This window comes from Oncorhynchus clarkii, chromosome 7 (genome assembly GCF_045791955.1).
Source record: "Oncorhynchus clarkii lewisi isolate Uvic-CL-2024 chromosome 7, UVic_Ocla_1.0, whole genome shotgun sequence".
Classification (NCBI taxonomy): Eukaryota; Metazoa; Chordata; class Actinopteri; order Salmoniformes; family Salmonidae; genus Oncorhynchus; species Oncorhynchus clarkii.
The window spans coordinates 51447940-51449510 of record NC_092153.1 but is presented as its reverse complement, the minus strand read 5'-3'; the positions used below and the strand labels follow the sequence as shown (position 1 = coordinate 51449510).

The 1571-nt window shown below is 41.1% G+C and overlaps 1 protein-coding gene across 1 annotated transcript; it reads left to right on the top strand.

Moving 5' to 3' along the window:
- Nucleotides 1–371: 371 nt before the first annotated feature.
- On the top strand, nt 372–1277 carry LOC139414298 (guanylin-like). Its single transcript, XM_071162214.1, has 3 exons — nt 372–455; nt 807–1002; nt 1219–1277. The coding sequence occupies exons 1-3, from the start codon at nt 372–374 to the stop codon at nt 1275–1277; spliced, it is 339 nt and encodes a 112-aa protein (XP_071018315.1).
- The last annotated feature ends 294 nt before the right edge of the window (nt 1278–1571 follow it).

Here is a 1571-nt window from a genome sequence, read left to right as displayed (position 1 = left end):
GTGTAAACTATGCAAAGTTTGTTCAGAATCAGAATAAAGACAGTTTGTGGGACTGTACACGGATTACTTGTGTAGTCGGCAAGTAACGGTCCATAAAAACATCACACTGGATGAGGTCAGAGAGCATTTATGAATCTCCCTTTATGACCTTTTAAAATCCACCATCACTACTCATTAAACCGTGAGAAATACTTTTCTCCCATGTGCAGCTTAGCCAATCCCAGGCCAGCAAGGCTGAGCTTAGTTGAAAGTCAACCCTTTAAAAGGCAGAAGGGAGATGAATGGAGAGCAGAGAATGAGGTGAGACAACCTTCCAAACACACCAACAACAGCAAGACTAAAGGCTCAAAGCAAACCTGTCAAAATACAAGATGAAAACCATTCTCTCCATTGCTCTTGTGCTCCTGGCTCTCTATCTGGTCTCTGAAGCCCATGCAGTCCAAGTCAAAGTGCAGGTAAGGGCTCCTCCCACAGCTAGGTTTACCTTACTATAATGCATTATACTATGAAGACTATAGACTACAGTAATATCAGATTCAAACTCATACTCAATTGGACAAAAATGGTAAACTAATGAAAAAAATGTTTGTTAATAACCCTCACAATGTGGCTAACAGACAAAATTCAGAGTGGATTTTTTAAAACCAAGTGCATACTTGGTGCAAGCTATCATTACAACTCTATGGGCATCCTTGTCACCTATAGAATGCGTAAAGCATCTTTATGATTGGCCGGGTCCCCAATATGACTCACTGATGTGGTGCTCTCTCTAACCTTGTCTCTCTCCTCTCTTCTCTTCTCTCTAGGAGGGCGACTTTGTTTTCTCACTGGAATCAGTGAAGAAGCTCCAAGAGCTGACAGAGAGCCGCAGTGTAAACGGGAAGCAGAATCCTCATCTCGCCAGCACCAGCTTTGCTTCCGTCTGTGCTAACCCCTCCCTGCCACAGGAGTTCATACCCTTGTGCATGCAGAGAGGGGCCAGCATGTCTCTCTCAAGACTAGGTAAGAAAAGGCCACACTATAGAATAATATCCTCTATAGTCCAACTTGGTGGAACAGACCAGATTGTGATAAGACCGTTATAATTTGCTGATGGCGAGTCATTGATCAGAATCTCTTTTATGCTAGTTTGTCTCTGCAATATGTGGTTGAAGTTTGAAGTGATTGAGTGATTTTGAAACATGTTTTAACACAGTACCTTTCTCTTCTTTCTTCCAGCTACTATGCCTATAGACATCTGTGAGATATGTGCCTTTGTTGCCTGCACAGGCTGTTAGGCAAGATATCAACCTGACTGCCAGCAGAAGACAAGCCACCCACATTATCATTCTGCATATTGTGACAACAATGTGGATTTCATGTCTTCAAATTGCCATCCTCAGACATGATTGGCCCAAAACATAACTGGACCAGAAATGTTTCAAAAAAAATTGATTAAATAACGGAGGCTCATTTTCTAGAAAATGTTATTTGGAGCATATTCAGCACTTATTTGTCTACGTATTTTCTTTTCCTTTTATCACTTGACTTTTATTTTGGAAATGTTGATTTGTTACAGTTCTATCTTACCA